We start from the raw sequence: 17,794 nt of genomic DNA, 5'->3' as shown, positions 1-17,794 counted from the left end.
CGCGCATTATTATGGTTCCAACAGGAGTGTTGTCATGGTTTTGTTTTGAACGCGGTAAACTTGTGATTTTAATATCAATTATTATATTTAATGTATTTGTAATTAATGTAAAATCTGTATTATTATTTAAAAATAACAAATAAAAATTATTTGTGATTGTGAAGATATTTAATATTCATAATTTTTATTTTAGATAAAAAGTTGATCTACATGAAATGATGACATATTGAGTAAATTAAATTTAAATTAATTATAATTATAATTATAATAAAGTAAATAAAAATGATGAAAATATCGGCCTTGAATGAGGAGTCCAGTGAGGAAAGTGATGAAGAAAATACGCCGACAATTACTAAGGAAGCTCAGGTAAATTGATGATAAATAATAAAAATTTTTTATCTAGCATAACCTAGTCGAAAAAAGTGAGCCGGTACTTGAAAGATAAAATTGTATGACCTTCGAAAATTGTTTAATTATTTTATTTTTATCAGGAACAAATTGCTCTGTCGGAGTATAATAAAGCACTGGAGCTGCGTAAAGAAAATAAAATAGAAGATGCCTTGAGTATATTGAAAGATTTGTTGGAGACTGAGCTGCTGGATCAGGTGGAGAAACCTGAAGTACCTGATGGACGAGCGCGGCCAATGCTGTCGTTGAAGTACTGCTGTTTTAAGAATATCGGAGCCATTTATGGTCAGATGGAAAATTATGAAGAAGCTATCAATAATTATTGGGAAGCTGCTAATCTCGATGCAACTGATGTGATGCTGTGGTGTCGTATGGGCACTTTGGCGATGAAAACTTCAAACCTAGAGTTCGCTTGCTCGGCATTCAAACAAGGACTTAATTGTAATCCTAATCACTGGCCTTGTTTGGATAATATCATTACAGCGACGTATGCAGTACCGGATTATATGAATTGTCTTTTGTATATATCGATGGCTTTAGAAAGAGATTCGAGTTATATAAAAGGTCTGGCATTTCGTGAACAAATTTATAAAGAAGTACCGTATTTTGAGGAAAGCTACAAACTATTTAACGTTGATTGGGCGCTGGATCCGCCACTTGATACTGAATTCGACAGAGTTATTGGCGACGCATTGATTGCTGAGGCTAAAGAAATTGCTGGCAGGTGGGTAGAGTTTTGCAAGCCGGAATTTGAATACAAACCATTGCCAGATCTTTCGCTCCACAAGCCACTGAAAAACTACTCGTGGCTAGAACTCGGAGAAAGTCTTGTAGATATGCATAAATATATGAGTGATAATAATTTAAATTTTATCAGTAAAATAAAATTAGATATTCAAACTGATGATACTGAGGCATTGGCTAATCAAAATAGTACAGAAGCTGAAGAAAAAGGGGAGAATTCTGAGATGGTTGTGGACATCAGTTCTGAGTTGGAGAGCGTTACTGATGCTGAGATGGATGTGAAAGGTGAGCATCGTGATTCAGGAGAAAACGATGATGATCAAGAGGTACCGGATGTTAAATTAGACAGCGAAATGGATGTGGATGGCGACGATGAAAAATCTAGCTCAAGTGATGTTCATATTATTGAAGATGAGGATCCGTTGAAGATGGAATCAGATATCGAGCAGGTAGATCAGACTGAAAATAAACTTCAAGATAACATTACGTTTCACAACAGCGCTGCTTATGATGAGGTTGAAATTTTAAAGTCAAGTGAGAGCGCCAATGAAAATACTGAGAAGTCTATTGAAGAGATACAAGACAAGAGTGATAGTAAAGTTGAATCAGCTGACAAAAATGATGGAAAGTCAGTGGAAAAATGTGGTGACAAACCGTCCAAGTCGGATGACAAACCCAGTGATAAGTCTGAGGGTAAGGAAGAACAGCAGAAAGTTAAGAAAAGACGGAGAAGTTCTTTGTGTTTTTTGCAGCAGTGGGCTTGGAGTAGCAGCAGCATGAGAAGGTCAGCTAGGGTACGCGGTTCTAATAGAAGAGAAGCTGAGCGAGATGACGTCCAGCTAGAAGAAATGGTACGAAGAATATTCCCGCCTCATTTACTGCCCGACACGGCTAAAATAGTTCGAGATGATCCTACCAAAAGTATGGACGATTCTATGGATACTATGGACCTGTATCAGCTGTTTGAGCGTCAAGAAAATGTTAACAACGAAGAGAGCAAAAGTTCGAGTCCAGCTCCGTCTCCCGACTCCGACGTCCAAAAGTACTTTGGAACCGAGAATGAAAGAAATCAAGTCGTTGATTTCGTCAACCAGCACAGCGGGAAAAATAACCTGATGATAATTATCGCCAAGTACACAGAATTCATGAGTACGAAGTGGAATCACGAGTGGCCAAAAGAACTGCCGGAAATTTATACACAAGCTTATTTGTTTACTCGCGAACATATCCCACACTCTTCGCCTTTCGGCGACACTTCTGAGGAGGATTCTGTATTGAAATATGACGCCGAAATGACTTTGTTATTTAGCGAACTGCATACTGATAAATGGCTAGACAATAAACCAGAAGTTTTACCATCCGCGACAGTTGACAAGTTCGGGACTGGGATCCCGTCTGAAGAACTTGGATATATTATTTTTGCAAGTGTTCGTGACAATTTATTGAATGAGGAAAATTTAATATTTTTATTGCGAGTATTGTGGGTAAAAGCAAGTATTTTTTTGTGCCAAGGTGATACTGAGATAGCCAAAAAAAGTTTAGAGCTTCTTCTTCATGATATGGAGGAATTCAAACAGTATTTTCCAACGCTATTAGTTAAATTACCAAACTGTAAACACAATTCTCGAATTGCTTTGCCCATAGTACAAAAAAGATTGACCTCAATTGAGCGTGGGCAGAAACTTGGGGAAGTACAAAAACTTCATGAGGAAAAAAAATTTTATGAACTGTCTCTTATACTCAAGGACACATTCAAGTTTGCCAAACAACAAAACGATTCATTGACAAATGTCAAACTGAATATTGATCGTAAAAAGCAACTGTCGATGTTGCTGGAGAGCTTGTGGCAACTGGAACAGTATGAAGATTGTTTTGTCTGGGCTGAAACTTGTCTGCACGAAGCCTGGCAATGTTATAATAGTTGTTCAGACGAGACTGATCAGAAAAAGTGGGCCTCTAGTGTATTAAACTGCTTAGAAAAATTAGAATCTTGCGTCGATATTTCTGGGTCATCAGTAGTAAGATACTTGGCTGAGACAAAAGCCACCAGACTAGTTCAGACATTGGTCCAGATACTTTGTCATCAGTTGGACGTACCAGATACAGCAGTGGAGATGCCATTGGAGTCTGTCACGCCTTGGATTCTGTTGCATCACATTCTTCAGTACGAAGATGACCGCGAGCGTGCGAAATCGCGTACTACTTCTAAGTCAAAAGCAGCCGATGACCCAGAGTCCGATTCTGATGACGAAGACAAAGACATTCCCGCGCCTATTATGCTGCTTTTCGTCGGTCATGACTTTCTGGGTCGCCATTCTTGGTGTTGTATTAACGAAGCTAAGCTTTTACTTTTTACAATAAAAACAGTGGTACCGAGAATGTGCAGCGCACGATATACTGCAGTGCGTGAAAAAATTACCAAGCACTTGGAAAAAATGTTTTGGTGTCTTTACGGTCATCCTAATAGAGCCAACAAAACGAAACCTAAACATTTAGAGGATCATGGAGTACCACAAATTCCGTTGACATGGGAAATTGCTCAACTACTTTTTGAATTTTATAAGCCAGATGTCTTACCGGAATTTGATACTCCCCGCGCTATGTCAATAAGCGCGGATACTAAAATTCTTTTTAAAAAAATAAATTCACTGGTACCACGGGATCACGATCCGAGTGGAATAGTCGATGAAATAAATTCTTATATCGTGGGTGACATAGAAAAAATGCCAAAAGTAAAAAAACCACTGCCATATCAGATCGATTCTCTGTACTATCTTCTAGGTGATTACTCATTTAAGAACAACAATTGGCTGTCTGCCGCAAAATATTATTCCATGGACGTTTGTCTGCATCCTGATGCTTTTAATTCATGGGTAGCACTTGCTATGTCCGTTAGCACACTCATGGGAACTACATTAAACAACTGTAAACCACTTTCAGACATTACTAAACTACTGTCACAAGCTAAAATCGCCCAGTGTTGTTATCAACACGCGGTGGAATTAAAACCAGGTCACAGTGTCATCTGGATTGAGTACGGCAACTTTGTCTATATGGTTCATTCATTTTGCTCACGTCTACTGAAGCAAGAATCAGACACTCTCAGTATGGAGAAGTTTGAAATCCTCGAAAAACGAAAAGAAGACACCCTGGATATCGCTGCGAATTGTTTTAATTCCGCAAATCGTATCTACTTGGCAAACATCGATGATGCAGCGCAGATGCAAGACGAGAGGTGGTTGTACCATTACATGCTTGCGAAAATTTCAGAGAAAAAAAATCATGACCCTCCAGTATTCTTAGAACACTATGGTACAGCCAGCGAGCTGTTACACAGAAATAACGCTCACTATCCGAAAAAAATTAGTCATAAAAATGCTCATTATTTGTCAATTGAAGCGCTGGAAGTGCATTATCGTATACACGCAAGTATTTTGAAGTATCTGGAGCAGCATGAGAGTAAACCACTTAAAAAATCGTTGGGTCAGTTGTTTTGGAAGCACTTGTTAGATTGTGCTAGCGGACCATTCATGCAGTTCCAATCTAAATTAAGTAAAAATAAACGTCGAGACGAATCAAATTCTGATGATATTGATTATAAAATTCCTGTCAAAGAGACTGTTGAAAATACGGAGGTTGTTCCAAAAAGCCGTACCAATTCAGAAAAACGTCCGAATAGCATTGAAGAGATTGCCGTTGTAGAGAAAACTACTGAAACAAATAAATTGAAAACTGATAAAAAAAGACCGCGAGAGCCAGTACCCGATGAATCGTCGAAAAGAATTAAAATGGGGAATGTTTCGCACTTACAGTTGATGCACGACGTTTTAAGTCTTATTGACGATTTAATTAATAATGTCTGCGACGTCGTGACCCAGAATGAATCGACTCAAAAAGATTCTCATGAAGTTATGGTAATATCGAGTGATGAAGGTGATTGCGCAAGAACTTCAAAAACTCGCAATGAGTATGAAAAGACTCGTGCCATGGAAAAGAGGTGCGAGGAAGATGGTAAAAGTAAAAATGCTCAAGAAATAATGAATACATTAATGAAACAAAATGCGGAATATAATAAAACTCAGTCATCATTTCATGATAATAATCAAGATGTCAATAAAAATGATAGTAAATGGCAACAGGCTGATGATGTGCAGTCTAATGAAGATTCTCATGCCAACAAAGATAAAGATGATAAAGTAAATGAGAAAAAAAAGAGTCAAAGTAATTCGACGAAAGAAGAAGCCACGATAAGTCGACGCGGTTCGCAAGAAAGTACGACGACGACATTAACTACGAGCACAACGGAAACAAATAATTCGAGTTACAGTAGCAGTGATGAGTCCAGTAGCAGCAGTGATGACAGCTCAAGTAGTGACAGCTCAAGTGACAGCGATAGTGAATCTAGCGACAGTGATGCTGAAAAGAAAAAATCCAGTCCAAGTCCTGTCCAAGAAAAAGGTCAGTATAATTATTTGTTATCAGTTTGACAGGAGTTTTTTGATATTTGATTGAATAACTAAAAGAGATCCACCAAAAAAGTCGATGTCCGAAGTGAAATTGACTGGATTGGCTGTTCTATTCTACGGTCGGGTCACTACGTAGTTTTTATTAGATCTTAACGTGTTATTTATTCGATTGCACAGATACGGTTTATTACAGACTATACCAAAGCCACCAAATATATCAGGCGAATCTATAAATCCATTAATGATTTTGTAGAAGAAGATCAGATCAGTTATTTGTCTTGATTCTGAACTTCAAACGCAAACCTTCAGTGCTATAGACAGGGCCTAGGCCTGATAAAAAATGGAAACTCTTTTGCTAAGCATTTTAGTAAAAGGGGACCATATAATGATTGATTGATTGATTATTATTCTTTAATATTTCAGAGGAATATTATACGGAAGGAGAGGTCGCAAGATTAATTTCATATTGTCTAGCTGGACTAGAACAATGTGTTTTACGTTTTCCTGAGCATTACAAATCTATCTACCGCCTTTGTCATTTTTACTTCAACCACAAGACAGCCAAAGACAACGACAAGTGTCGTGACCTTCTGCTGGGTACATACAAATGTCAATACTATGCGGAGCTCAGTTTCCAAGGACTTTTTGCTGACAGGAAAACTACAAACTTCTTTAATGTAAGTTTAAATTTATTTTTGTTAATCATAAAAATTTAAATTAGGTATCAATTGAACTGAACAGTCATTACGTACATGAACAAATGTGCTATTAATTATTACTTATTAATCGTAAGAATAATTATTTAAAATAATATAATAATAAGCGTTTGAATTCTTCCGTGTGAAATTCTTGAATGACTTCCACATTTTTTGTTTTTCCGCTTTTCTCAGAATAGTCTATGAGCATAGTGCCTCTTGCGACTCCATCTGTAACGGGTGTTACATTTATTTCAATTGTACTTTTTGCTAAAAACGGACAGAGCATCACAGCAGCTGTCATGGCATCTGACGGTTCCCACATTAGAGATTCACTACTGAAAGTTTTTCTCTCTGCTTTATTTAAAAAATTAATTACACTTGAATTAATCGAACCGAATTCTTTAAGTCTCCAGCCCTAAAAAATTTTACGATGAATTATTTATTTTATTTATTGTAGAAATAATTAATAGTTTCAATTAAAAATAAATACCTTTGGAATTGGTGATTTGAGAACAGTCTCCCAAGGGTATAAAAGACTCGGCTTATTTCTTGTGACATTTAAAACAATAAAATCACTGTCAGGATCCGTCCCGAAGTTATACTCGACACCAGGAGATTTATTTCCTCTGCCTGCAATACTTCCTCCCATAATATACAGTCTCTTGACATTATTCATAAAATTTGGATCTAGTGATACTGCTAATGCGATATTAGTTAGCGGACCAATAGCAAGTATGCTCAGTTCACCAGAATACTTTCGTGCTAAATTTATCAAAGCTATCGCCGCATGAGTAGATCCATCAACTTCACCTTTAAGTTCATCTTCGAAATCAAAGTCACCAAAACCATCTTCCCCAAAATATTTATCCGACGAAAAATTGCTCATCAAAGGTTTTTGTGCCCCCCGATAGACAGGAATCTATTGGAAAAAAAATTTACACAGTAACTACAGAAATTTTATATCTGCACTGCAAAAAATTGGGAGTGATTACGGATTTTAATTCAATCCGCATTCGCTTCGTCACTCGGAGTTCCGGAGTTTTAGAAAAAATCACTCCGCATACGAAGTAAATGGGGAGTTTGTTTTTTCAGCAGAGTGATCTGGATTTCATTTGAATCCGCATTCACTCCGATTCGGAATTTTAATATTAAAATGAACTTCCCTTAGGAGTTAATTTCACTCCGACGGGATTAAATAAATAAAGTCATCCACTCCGTATTTACTCCGCTAATTTTTTACAATGTGACAAATTTATTTTTAAAATAAAAAATTTATTTACGTGAGAGGAATTTGCTACTGTAAGAGTTTTTAGTACATTCTGTTCAACATTTTCTTCCTCAGTGTTTCCATAAGTACATGTGATTCCCACGAGCTCATAATTTGAAATCTTTCCCGCTGATAGTACTAACAGAATTGCAAGTGCATCGTCTGCTCCAGCGTCCGTATCAATCACTAGTTTGTCCGAGCTCACACTATCCCCATTAAAATTGTCCAATAAAATAATTAATTCCCCTCATACATTATAATAAATATAATTATCTACTTACTTTTCTAAAAGAAAAAGTATGACGACGGATGCCAAAATTCTAATCGCTGCACTCATAACTAGTCTTCTTACAATTAAATTGTCGATTGAAATTTAATTCTTTTATATCTCGTTCTCTGAGTCATGCTTACGGTTGCCAATAAAAAAATTATTAACCTCCATAATAATTCCTGTATTTATTCACGATAATTAATTTCCCGTTTGCTTGTGTACTAACACAAACAATACTTAATCTCATTGCAAAATAACATTTACTGCTTTTTATCTTTTTTTTAACAGCACGAATCAATTAACATTTTAATTCTTATTGCTTATCCATCGAGACATATTTAATGATTAAAAGATTAAAGATATATTTTATACAAAGTTATGAAAGTAATTTTGATATTTATTAATAATAAAGGCACACATTTTATGGAGTGGCCCATCAAAACATACATAAATTTTTTAAATACTTTTTACATTAGCTAAAGTGACCTCCACATTCATCATAACCGCATAGAATTAATTATGACAAATAATATATAAGTATGTGTTTGAATTCTTCGACGTCTATTTCTTGTATTATCTCAACATTCTTTGGTTTCGTTGTCAATTCCAAATAGTCGATCAGCAATGAACCTCTTGCTGCTCCATCAATCACGGGTATTGCGTTGATATTAATTGATTTTTTCACTAAATTTGGCCACATCATTACAGCAGCCGTCATAGCATCCGATGGAGACCATCTTTGTAAGCCATAACTGAAAACTTTTTGCTCGGCTTTATTTAAAAACTCTACGGAGCTCGAATTTATTGAACCCAACTCATTGCCCCTCCAATTCTACAGAAACAAAAAAAAAAATTAATAACTTATATTATTAAAAAATTATACTTATATTTAAAAAATTAACATCAATACTTGGGATATATTCGACGCTATACTTGTCTCCCACGGGAATAAAAGATGTGGAATATTTTTAGCAATATTTAAGACAATAAAATCACTATCAGGGTCGCTTCCGAAATTGTATTCAACACCTGGAGATTTGTTTCCGACACCTGACACACTGCCCCCCATAATGAAAAATCTTTTAACATTGCGCGCGAAATCCGGATCCAGTGATACTGCTATCGCAATATTTGTCAGTGGGCCGAGAACAAGTACATTAAGTTCACCGGGATACTTTTTAGCTAAATTAACCAAAGCTACTGCTGCATGAGTAGATCGATCAATTTCACCGTTGATTTCATCTTCGAAATTGAAGTCGCCTAAGCCATCAATACCAAACCAATCCTCTGCGGTATAATTTCCCATCAAAGGTTTCTTTGCTCCTCCGTAGACGGGAATCTATAAAAATTAAACTTTTGAGGAATTATTTAAATGACATGTAGACTGTAAAAAATTGGGAGTGAATTCGGAGTGATTATGGATTCTATTTAAATCCGTGATTCGGAGTTTCGGAATTTAAAACAAAATCACTCCGCATTCACTCCAAATTTAATCCGCCTTCACTCCGCAATTTTTTTACAGTATAGATTTTATTTTATAAATAAATTTACAGGGAGAAAAGTGAAACGAAAAATAATCCGTAACATATTTTTACAGTTTAAACTATAATTATTTTATATGATGTATTTATTGTATGCATAGTAGGGTGGGTTAAAAAAAAATTTTTTTTTGTTTTTCTTAGCATGGGGGTGGAATTTGTACTTTATAAAAAAAAAAAAATTTTCAAGAAAAAAAAAATTTTTTTACTCAACATTTTGAGGTGGCCCACTCGTTTTTTAAATAAATAATTGATTAAACGGAGTAGTTCCAACGAAAAAAATTTTTTTTTGTCCAAAATCGTGGAAAATATCTACTAATTGTCGAATGTGATTTTTTTTTACTTCACTTTCATTTTAATTCAAAAGAAAATGCTTTTCATTTTTGGATTTTTTACTTAAATTACAAAAATAATAGGAAAAAAATTTTTTCAACTTCTGACTTACAATTAGCTTTCAAGGGGACACCCTACAGATTCTAGAACACCATGTAATTTTTTTCGTTGGGACTACCCCGTTTGATCAATTATTTATTTTAAAAACGAGTGGGCCACCTCAAAATGTTGAGTAAAAAAATTTTTTTTTTCTTAAAAATTTTTTTTTTTTTATAAGGTACAAATTCTACCCCCATGCTAAGAAAAACAAAAAAAAAGTTTTTTTTTAACCCACCCTAATACATAGTTAACGTTTTTTTCTCAGTGTTATATTTTCCAAGCACAAAATAATCTTACGTGAGATATATTGGCAACTGTGAGAGTCTTGAGTACATTCTGTTCGACATTTTCTTCATCAGTATTCCCATAGACGCACGTGATTCCGATTACATCGTAACTGGTATCATTGTTCGCCCATGCCGACAAAATCAACAGAATAGCCGCAGCATCATCGGCTCCAGCATCCGTATCAATGACAAGTTTACCTGAGTGCGCGCTATCGCAATCATATTTATAATCAACATTTGATATAATAAAATAACAAAGACTTCTGCAATTCAATTCATTACATCAAGCAGGAAAGGTTCTCTCTAAAGCGAATTTCTTTACATTGATCCCTTTTTTTTTTTTTAAATAAATATAAATACTTACCCCGTTATTATCACAAGTATAAAGATAACTAACAGAGTTACTACCAACTTGTTCATAATAATAGATTATTAAATATTCGAGTGGCGAAATACTCCAAATTTTTTTTATTTCAACAACTTCCTGTTGCTACAACACTAGAGTATAGGCGTGAAAAAGAATTCAAGCGTCTTATTTATTATTTTTTTTTTCTCAATGTTAAATATATATAGATCGCTTCATAAGCACTTGTTTATCTCACAATCTAACGCTATACTTAAGTACAATTCCGGCCACTTTAGCTCTATACAAATAAACGTGACCATGGTGCTTATCATTACCAATAAATTCAGTAATTAGAGATAACAAATTAAAATTGTTTACATTTTTAACGTAGGAAAATTATAAACCGCAACAAAAAATTTACAAAAAATAATCATAGAATTTCATTGATAAAATAATTGTGTATTTATTCAATTAACTATAAATAATAATAATGATAAATAATAAAACTGGTAAAAAAAACTATAAATCAAATTTTGAATAATTATATATAATTATAATTAAATTTATTATATTTATTTAGGGGGTTTGGAGAATTCCAAATGATGAAATTGATCGTCCAGGAAGCTTCGCATCGCACATGTCGCGGTGTGTTCACTTGTTGATGCAGGTACTCAAGGAAACGGATGATAGCCGCATGTTGATGGAACTGTGCATTCAATTGCGAAAAACTCCTGACGCTGATAAGTACGTAGATTTTTTTATTTTATTTCCCGATCTGCTATTTGAACTAATTGATAAGATTATGATAATAAATTTATTTACTTTTTCTAGAAAATATGTACGAGATTCAGAACGCGAGCAGCTGTCCCGGCAGGCGTTAACGCTTTGTTTACAGTCATTACGAACACGTGTTCAGGCTATGGGTCCTTCAAATCCTAACGACAGCACACAGCTCTGCCGGATGGATCCTAGAACCCGTGTGCTATTGGACGTTTATAAAATTTATCAGCAGGTGTCAAAGAACTTCCAGGGCAAAGAAGTCCAAGCTTTTGCTACTTTACTTGTCGATACTTACAAAGCTTACAGAGATATGAAAACATCTGCGGGTAATCTTCTGGAAGACGCGATGCGCTTCTGTCAACAGCAGAATCTTGCTAATAAAATAGTGGCCAATCAAACGTCACAACAAACTCAAAATCTAAATCAAAATCAAACTATTCCAACACCGCCAGTCACTTCTGCTGTCACTTTTACCCCAGTGACGCAGTCTCAACCAATTCCTACATCTCCTCAGACGTTCCAGCAGCGTAAAACTAACAAGAATCCAGGAACTGGTAGACCACGTGGTCGTCCACCGAATGTCAACAAATATTATCAAAATATAATGAACTCTTATAGCAACAATAAGAGAGGATTTGGAAATTTCCTCGGTACAAGTAATCAACCTCTGATGAATCCATTTTTTATGAACCCTCTTATGGATCAGACTGCTATGATGTCAATGCTGTCTTCGGGACTGGCTAATCCTAATATGATGGATTCATTAACGGCAGTCAATTACTTGAATCAAATGGGAAACTATCAAGATCTTTTACGGCAATGTCAAAGTAATTTAACGTCAATGCCCGTTGGTTCTCTTGGTAACTTTGGAAATCTTCCTACAAGTTTGCCTAATGTCAGCAGCGTACCCACAATGACAACCAGTTCAATGGGTTCTGTTCCTTCAGTCAGCTCTAGTAATCTCGGAGCTATGAGCAGTCTTGGTAATTTAACTGTCCAACAATTTTTAAATCTCAGTGCTGCTGCCACTGCTGTCACTACTGCCACTACAAGTTCTGCAGCATACAATCAATCAAACTTTAAAACAACGACTGCAAGTACCAATAAAGAGCTGCCTCACGGAATTTCAATTTCAGCTATTGGAGGTACTGCTCAGCAACAAAAAACAAAAACAAAACATTCGTCAGTTAATTCCGATTTGAATGTACATAGTTCAAAAAGTATGTCAACATCACAGCAGCCAAAAGCTACAGCTCCAAATACTCAAGTTTCGCTGCTAAAGCCATCGGTTATTCAACAAACAAAAACAGCCCCTCCGAAGCAGGTGTCTGCGCCACAAATTCGTGTTTCGAAAAGTTTAACTGAACCACAGCCTGCTCACAGTTCATCATTATCAGTATCACCGTTGAAAAGTGCCAGCCCCTCGGGTATAATGAATATTCCTCCGCCTCACCAAAATTTAGGTAACTCTGGTCTCAATATTACGCCTGTTCCAATGGGCCTGCCTTCACGGAGTGGAACGTCCTTGCAACACAAGCTGCAGTTGAAGAAGCAAGCTCAGCAAGCACCTCCTAATCCCATTAAAAAGCAGCGTCCATCCAGCAAAACCGCCCAAGCTGTAAATAATATATCAAACGTTCTAAAAATGCCTAATTCCACGGTGATGATGGGCGTTCCTTACTTATCAACTGATCTAAGCGGAATTTCCGTCAGTCCAGTGAATTCATCAAGTTCTAAGCCTCCAGTGAAGCCGACGAGCTTCCGCAAAAGCACAAGCAAGCCTAAATCCTCGGTGGAGATGACAAGCGCAATGCCGGCTTCATTGTCACAGTCCAGCACTGTCGAGACTATCAACATGCTTACGCAGCTTCAACAGCACTCACACTTGGAAATAATCCCCCAGGCTAAGACTCATTCCAAGTCCACTGATTACATTAAAAATCCTCCGCTGTCACTCAGTGTCGTGCCACCCAAAGCTGCGGATAACATTCGGTCTACAATTGCCGATACCGTCACCATGTTCGATATTCCTCGAGGAAAAACAAGCAGCTCCACGTCGAAAGCTGATAAACATGCTAAAGAAAGTGTTGAAATAATAACTTTAGATGATTAAACTCAGTTTTATAAATTTAACCAGAATAATTAATTGTCTCGTCTTATAATTTGTTAAATATTTAATGTGATATAAAAAATTTTTAAATTAGATTTATTGTAAAGCTTCAATGTCAAATTATTTATTTAAAATTTTTCGAATAAACATACATATTATATATATTTATATCTATATAAATTTATTCTATATCTATAAAAATATTAATTTCTTATTGTTCTATTGGCAAAGTCATAAGAAATTAAAAAGTTATTTTATTTTGGCAGCAAGCATTGTATTTCCGGCAATACCAAGACCGTGAACAGCAAAAACTGAGCCTGCAAGAGGTTGATCCTTAAGTTCAGCATCAGTCAATCCACTCTTGGCGCTAGTTACATAAAGAATGTCTTTATTCGGACCACCAAATGCGACACTGGTTATTTTAGTAGCCGGCATACTGATGGTTTGCAGTAACCTTCCGGTTCGAGGATCAACTTGAAGCACCTGAAGGCAAATTATAAATAATTATATTTTATTATCAGATAAGTAAGTAACTACAATTAAAATTATTTTAATAAAATACCTTTCCGCCGTCGTAAACAGCGACCCAAAGATTGCCAGCTTTGTCGATCGTCATCCCGTCAGGAAAGCCGGTAATTTTATTGTCCTTGAGGTTGAACACCGTACGTTTATTTGCTGACAATACCAGTTATGATAATATCGGTCATTAAAATTAATTGCCATCAACTATTATTAAAAAATGATAGATAATATTTCTATACTTACAGATGTCTCCGGAATCGTCATTGTAATCGAAGGCAACGACTTCAAGCGTAGGACTGTCGATGTAATAGAAAGAATCCTTGCTATGACTCCAAGCCAGCCCGTTGCTGATACTCACCGGGCTGACTAATTTTGTCGGAGTTGCATCAAACGAGAATCTGTACAAAGAACCTTTCTCGGGAGTGATGACATTATTTTTCTCGCCCATTGTTCCTGCCCAGAATCGACCTCTGGGGTCGACTTTTCCATCATTGATTCTCGTATCATCGCGGGACGAGTCGACTGTCGCAAGAGTCTTGACTTCAGGATCGGTATTATCAGTACTGGGGTCCCAAGTTACTTTTACTAAATTTGTTCCACATCCTGCAACAAATGTGTTGTTTTCCCCGACTACTGGAACTGCGACACCAACTGGACCATTTTCTAATTTAAAAAATAATTTTATTGTAACAACTGCTAAAATTTTTATTGAGGTAAAGAAATTTAATTTAATTTACTTAAATAAGCGTGAGTTATTTTTTTAGTTGTGGGATTCCAGCAGTAAATTTTTTGTTCAGGAATATCGACGTAGTAAAGAAGATTTCTTTCTTCATCCCAATGAGGGCCTTCGGAAAGACTGTAGGGGCCGCCAATTGATTCGATTTTTATTTGTTTAGAACTCCTGAAAAAAACAAAAAAGTTTATTGTTGATAATTGATACAGAATTCAAAATGTATGATTATTTATAGTCAGTTCTTTAATTTAAATGCACTCAGTTCAAATCACTTGACGCGCGCTTACTATTTATTCAAACAAATGAAAATTTGCATCGGCTGATTATTTTAAACAAATAAATAAATTTGAATTCAAATTACATTTTCAGGCAAAACAATAAATTGATGATAAAGTTTTACAAGCAGGATGTGAATGTCAGACCGCTCGGCGTTGAACGTCAACTAGAATAAACTGGAGTCGATTCTTACTGAGTGGTGACCCGACTATCGCAGCTAATTACATTCTATCTCCGACTATCTTTGTTATTATAACGTTGCAGGAGACCAATCATGAGCCTCAACGTCCAAACATGTCACGTGTAGATAAAAAACACTTGAGTTTAATTCTTTTTTTTTTAGATAATATTCTCAAGTTCGATAGCGCAAACTTTTTTTAAACTTGACTGATAAAATGAATGGGAATGTAATTGACAGTTGGCAATTTTTAAATTTTTAATAAACAAATAAAATGTAAGGAGAATAAAAATTAAAAAATATGCATTTAGATGATCGGAAAATCAGTACGCGGATTTTTTCAAATTTTATTATTTAAATTTGTTTATTTAAAATTTATGAATTGTCTCATATCTGCTACACTTGCACTCTCCTGATAAATTAAATGCATTTTAAAGAAATAATGACCCCGTTTCAAAAATTTAAATGATAAAATACTAATACTTTTAATTGGTATTAAAAATTCATCAATTACTTCACTAAATTATAATTATATATATATATATATATATATATTTTATTTAAAAATTTATAACTTACTGTCCAAGAGCCAGATCAATTAATAGAAAAAATTTGAATAAATCAAACAGTCCTTTCATTATTAAATTTAAAACATATATTTAAATATTATAATATATATTATATATGCCTATTGAACAGACGTATTGTGCTTAGTTCAGCATAAAATTTTTTAATGAACAAAGGATAATGTTGAAAGTTGTTTATATATCGCGTGAGAAAGTTAACGAGTAAAGTTTATTTAAATAAACAGTCTCACTAAATATTTCACAATTAAATTTAAAGTCAAAAGTTAGATATCATTTTATTTATTTGATTATAGTTTATCAAAAGTTGTTTTATTTACTGTAAAATGTAAATATTTTTTTTTTATTCACTGTGGTTATTAATTAACATTTTAATTAATATTTTATGTACATATCAAGTTTATCGAGATGAATATTCACAATTTAAGATTTCGAGAATAAAAGTGTCACTACTGTTATAATGACCTCGTTCTAGTTCTTTTTCTTTTCTTGTTTTTAAATAACTCGGAATGTCGGTTAATAAAAAAAAAGGAAATAACAAATAAATTGAAGGACTTGAATCATTGAGTAAAGGAATGAAATCCTAATGTATGGTAATTTTAAAAAGTAAAATAAAGTACGCATGCGTATGAGATCATCGACATGCGCTTGTCAGTTTATAAAATATTTAAAATGATAAGGATAAATTTAAAAGACGTTTTTATTAATCAAATTTATAAACAAACTTAATTTAATTTAATTTTACAGGGAAGCATTGGAGATCCAGTGATACCAAGGCCGTAAAGAGCAAAAACTGAGCCTGCAAGAGGTTCTTTCTGCAATTGAGTCTCACTTAATTTATCACGAGCGCTAGTTATGTAAAGAATATCTTTATTTGGGCCTCCAAAAGCGACACTGGTCACAAGAGATACCGGCATTTTAATAGACTGTAACAATACACCGGTCTTAGGATCGATTTGAAGTACCTGTAGATAAAATTGAAGATGATATCGATGCATAAAAATATAAGAGTGAGTAAAATATATTTTTTACCAATCCCCCACTATGATTAGCCACCCAAAGATTCCCCGCTTTGTCGATTGTCATACCGTCAGGAATACCAGATATTTTGTTCTCTTTGAAGTCGAACAGCGAACACTTGTTAGCTGAAAATATATCAACACTTCAGTTGCTCAAAATCAGAGGATTTTTTCCAACTTACCAATGCCTCCGGTGTAGTCATTGTATCTGTAAACGACTATTTTGTATGCAAAACTGTCTATATAATAAAATGAATCGTTGGTATGACTCCAGACGAGACCATTGCTAATATCTACTGCATTTATCATTTTTGTTGCGGTACCATCGTGTTCAAATCTGTACAAAGAACCTCTGCCGTGGAGCGGAGCGCCATTTTTCTCACCCATTGTCCCTGCCCAGAGTCGGCCTCGTGGGTCGACCTTTCCATCATTAAATCTAGAGTCTTTGACACCGATGTCAATTTTGGTAATGTAGTCAATCTTAGGATCTGGATCATCGGCACTAGAGTCCCAAGACACGCTGACTAAATGGGTTCCACAACCGGCAATTAATGTATTTTTTTGTCCGGCCAATGGAACTGCGACACCAACTGGACCGCATTCTAGAAAGAAGTTATCAATTAGTAAATTATTGTCCATTGATAACGTCTTAAGAATTTTAAAAAGTAGTAATCATAATTACTTAAGTAGGTATAAGTAATTATTTTGGTTACTGGATTGAAACAGTATATTTTTTGGGAAAGAATATCTACGAAATACAAAAGATTATTTTCTTCATCCCAGTGTGGCCCTTCGGCTACGATATACGGCCCGGCGATTGGTTCAATTTTCAAATCTTTTGGGCTGGTTAGAAAAATAAAAATTCAATATCTTATAAAATATATAATTTAATTTTTATGTACTATACCATTGTCCAGATACGGAATTAATAATAAAAAGATTTGAAATGAGTAAAATTAAAACAAATTTCATTGGTTGAATTTATGTAAGTTGAAGCAATACGCAAAAACACTAGAGCTAGACCGTTTTCTGACAAGGGAACAATCCGATATATAAAAAATTATATTATACAGGAAAATTTAACGGTTACACTTAATCACTACTGTGGAAAAATCTTTTACCACGAATATTCAAC

The 17,794-nt window shown here is 35.0% G+C and overlaps 4 protein-coding genes across 6 annotated transcripts; 1 reads left to right on the top strand and 3 right to left on the bottom strand.

Moving 5' to 3' along the window:
* The first annotated feature begins 4 nt into the window (after positions 1-4).
* Positions 5-13,509, top strand: LOC130663636 (calcineurin-binding protein cabin-1-like). Of its 2 annotated transcripts, none has more exons than XM_057462981.1 (6): positions 5-54; positions 194-366; positions 492-5,610; positions 6,042-6,295; positions 11,038-11,201; positions 11,289-13,509. In XM_057462981.1, exons 2-6 carry the CDS (start codon positions 283-285, stop codon positions 13,348-13,350), a joined length of 7,683 nt encoding a protein of 2,560 aa, XP_057318964.1. In that variant the 5' UTR covers positions 5-54; positions 194-282; the 3' UTR covers positions 13,351-13,509. The 2 variants fall into 2 exon arrangements, with proteins under 2 accessions (XP_057318964.1, XP_057318963.1); XM_057462980.1 differs by having other exon boundaries at positions 6-107.
* LOC130663643 (uncharacterized) lies at positions 6,353-7,997 on the bottom strand. The gene is made up of 4 exons (XM_057462989.1): positions 7,865-7,997; positions 7,597-7,789; positions 6,807-7,235; positions 6,353-6,731 (listed from the first exon to the last, which is right to left on the bottom strand). Exons 1-4 carry the CDS (start codon positions 7,918-7,920, stop codon positions 6,417-6,419), a joined length of 993 nt encoding a protein of 330 aa, XP_057318972.1. The 5' UTR covers positions 7,921-7,997; the 3' UTR covers positions 6,353-6,416.
* Positions 8,231-10,758, bottom strand: LOC130663639 (uncharacterized). Of its 2 annotated transcripts, none has more exons than XM_057462984.1 (4): positions 10,476-10,758; positions 10,122-10,374; positions 8,765-9,193; positions 8,231-8,686 (listed from the first exon to the last, which is right to left on the bottom strand). In XM_057462984.1, the coding sequence occupies exons 1-4, from the start codon at positions 10,529-10,531 to the stop codon at positions 8,372-8,374; spliced, it is 1,053 nt and encodes a 350-aa protein (XP_057318967.1). In that variant the 5' UTR covers positions 10,532-10,758; the 3' UTR covers positions 8,231-8,371. The 2 variants fall into 2 exon arrangements, with proteins under 2 accessions (XP_057318967.1, XP_057318968.1); XM_057462985.1 differs by having other exon boundaries at positions 10,122-10,320; positions 10,476-10,757.
* LOC130664152 (uncharacterized) lies at positions 13,456-17,686 on the bottom strand. The gene is made up of 9 exons (XM_057463947.1): positions 17,567-17,686; positions 17,342-17,502; positions 16,842-17,261; positions 16,673-16,785; positions 16,367-16,605; positions 14,607-14,767; positions 14,113-14,532; positions 13,910-14,022; positions 13,456-13,830 (listed from the first exon to the last, which is right to left on the bottom strand). Exons 1-9 carry the CDS (start codon positions 17,629-17,631, stop codon positions 13,597-13,599), a joined length of 1,926 nt encoding a protein of 641 aa, XP_057319930.1. The 5' UTR covers positions 17,632-17,686; the 3' UTR covers positions 13,456-13,596.
* Positions 17,687-17,794: the final 108 nt, after the last annotated feature.

The sequence above is a fragment of the Microplitis mediator genome, chromosome 2, assembly GCF_029852145.1.
Source record: "Microplitis mediator isolate UGA2020A chromosome 2, iyMicMedi2.1, whole genome shotgun sequence".
NCBI classification, from domain to species: Eukaryota; Metazoa; Arthropoda; class Insecta; order Hymenoptera; family Braconidae; genus Microplitis; species Microplitis mediator.
Note: the sequence above shows the minus strand (reverse complement) of the source record. Positions and strands in the feature narration are given on the sequence as shown.

What these genes read in the sequence shown, in the direction of transcription:
- LOC130663639 (XM_057462984.1), bottom strand. Translation starts at nt 10,531, where the DNA reads ATGAACAAGTTGGTAGTAACTCTGTTAGTTATCTTTATACTTGTGATA. An exon ending in CAGTTGCCAATATATCTCAC is followed by an intron (nt 9,194 to 10,121) that starts GTAAGATTATTT and finishes TAATTTTTATAG; the next exon opens with ATTCCCGTCTACGGAGGAGC. An exon ending in TAGCGTCGAATATATCCCAA is followed by an intron (nt 8,687 to 8,764) that starts GTATTGATGTTA and finishes TTGTTTCTGTAG; the next exon opens with AATTGGAGGGGCAATGAGTT.
- LOC130663643 (XM_057462989.1), bottom strand. Translation starts at nt 7,920, where the DNA reads ATGAGTGCAGCGATTAGAATTTTGGCATCCGTCGTCATACTTTTTCTT. An exon ending in ATACTTTTTCTTTTAGAAAA is followed by an intron (nt 7,790 to 7,864) that starts GTAAGTAGATAA and finishes TAATGGGGATAG; the next exon opens with TGTGAGCTCGGACAAACTAG. An exon ending in CAGTAGCAAATTCCTCTCAC is followed by an intron (nt 7,236 to 7,596) that starts GTAAATAAATTT and finishes TTTTTCCAATAG; the next exon opens with ATTCCTGTCTATCGGGGGGC.
- LOC130664152 (XM_057463947.1), bottom strand. Translation starts at nt 17,631, where the DNA reads ATGAAATTTGTTTTAATTTTACTCATTTCAAATCTTTTTATTATTAAT. An exon ending in AATTCCGTATCTGGACAATG is followed by an intron (nt 17,503 to 17,566) that starts GTATAGTACATA and finishes TTTTCTAACCAG; the next exon opens with CCCAAAAGATTTGAAAATTG. An exon ending in CTGTTTACGACGGCGGAAAG is followed by an intron (nt 13,831 to 13,909) that starts GTATTTTATTAA and finishes ATTTGCCTTCAG; the next exon opens with GTGCTTCAAGTTGATCCTCG.
- LOC130663636 (XM_057462981.1), top strand. Translation starts at nt 283, where the DNA reads ATGATGAAAATATCGGCCTTGAATGAGGAGTCCAGTGAGGAAAGTGAT. An exon ending in AAACTACAAACTTCTTTAAT is followed by an intron (nt 6,296 to 11,037) that starts GTAAGTTTAAAT and finishes ATATTTATTTAG; the next exon opens with GGGGTTTGGAGAATTCCAAA. An exon ending in AAAACTCCTGACGCTGATAA is followed by an intron (nt 11,202 to 11,288) that starts GTACGTAGATTT and finishes TACTTTTTCTAG; the next exon opens with AAAATATGTACGAGATTCAG.